We start from the raw sequence: 693 nt of genomic DNA on the forward strand, positions 1-693 counted from the left end.
ACCCCCCAGGCGAACACACTCCCTCACTGCCGCGGCCCTGGCTGCTCACCGCACATGCCTCCCCTTCCCAGGCCGAGGCCCAGCTGACCCCTGGGGCTCCCCAGCAGCGGACAGGGAAGGGTTAAAGGCCCCCAGCTCCCTGGCCCCTGCCCTGGGGAACCCCTACCCTGTGGGGACATGAACAGTAAGTTGGTTCCAGTTCATGGGGTTGGGGGTGAACAGGGAGAGAGGAGGGAGGGACCGTCGGCTGGGAGGGTGGAGAGCAGACAGACCGCCGAATGGGACAGACAGGAGCGAGAGGGAGAGATGGGGAGGCAGACTGGGAGGTCAGTCAGGGCAAGCAGGAGGCCTGGAGCCCAGACGGGCGGCAGCGGGAGCGATGAAGGGACAGTCAGAGACACTGAGAAACCGAGACCCACAGACAGAGACAGAGAGACAAATGCCGGTAGGTGACCCTAAAAGGCCTGGGACCCCCAGGGAGTCGGCGGGGACCCAGAGATGCACACACCCCGGGACCTCAACAGAGGCTGCTCGAGGGAAACTGAGGCAGAGAGCCCAAGGAGGTGAGAGCCAGGGGGAGGAACAGAGAGAGACAGGGTGCAGACAGAAACGGGGGAGCCAGTCGGATGCAGATGGACTGATGGACCGCGGCGGGAGCGGCCCGGGGGGCGGGCTGGGGGTGTGCTGCAGGAG

General features: G+C 65.9%; 1 protein-coding gene across 2 annotated transcripts in view; it reads left to right on the top strand.

Annotated features, from left to right (window-relative positions):
* The first annotated feature begins 25 nt into the window (after positions 1–25).
* IL11 (interleukin 11) overlaps positions 26–693 on the top strand; it is a 3,888-nt gene continuing 3,220 nt past the window's right edge. The window contains exon 1 of one of the 2 annotated variants that reach the window (XM_006915947.3): positions 26–184. In XM_006915947.3, the coding sequence (XP_006916009.1) occupies positions 178–184 (7 nt within the window). In that variant the 5' untranslated portion in view covers positions 26–177. Of the gene's footprint in view, positions 185–233; positions 564–693 lie in introns of those variants that run through there. The other variant, XM_015592504.2, reaches the window with a different exon arrangement.

This window comes from Pteropus alecto, unplaced genomic scaffold (genome assembly GCF_000325575.1).
Source record: "Pteropus alecto unplaced genomic scaffold, ASM32557v1 scaffold326, whole genome shotgun sequence".
Classification (NCBI taxonomy): Eukaryota; Metazoa; Chordata; class Mammalia; order Chiroptera; family Pteropodidae; genus Pteropus; species Pteropus alecto.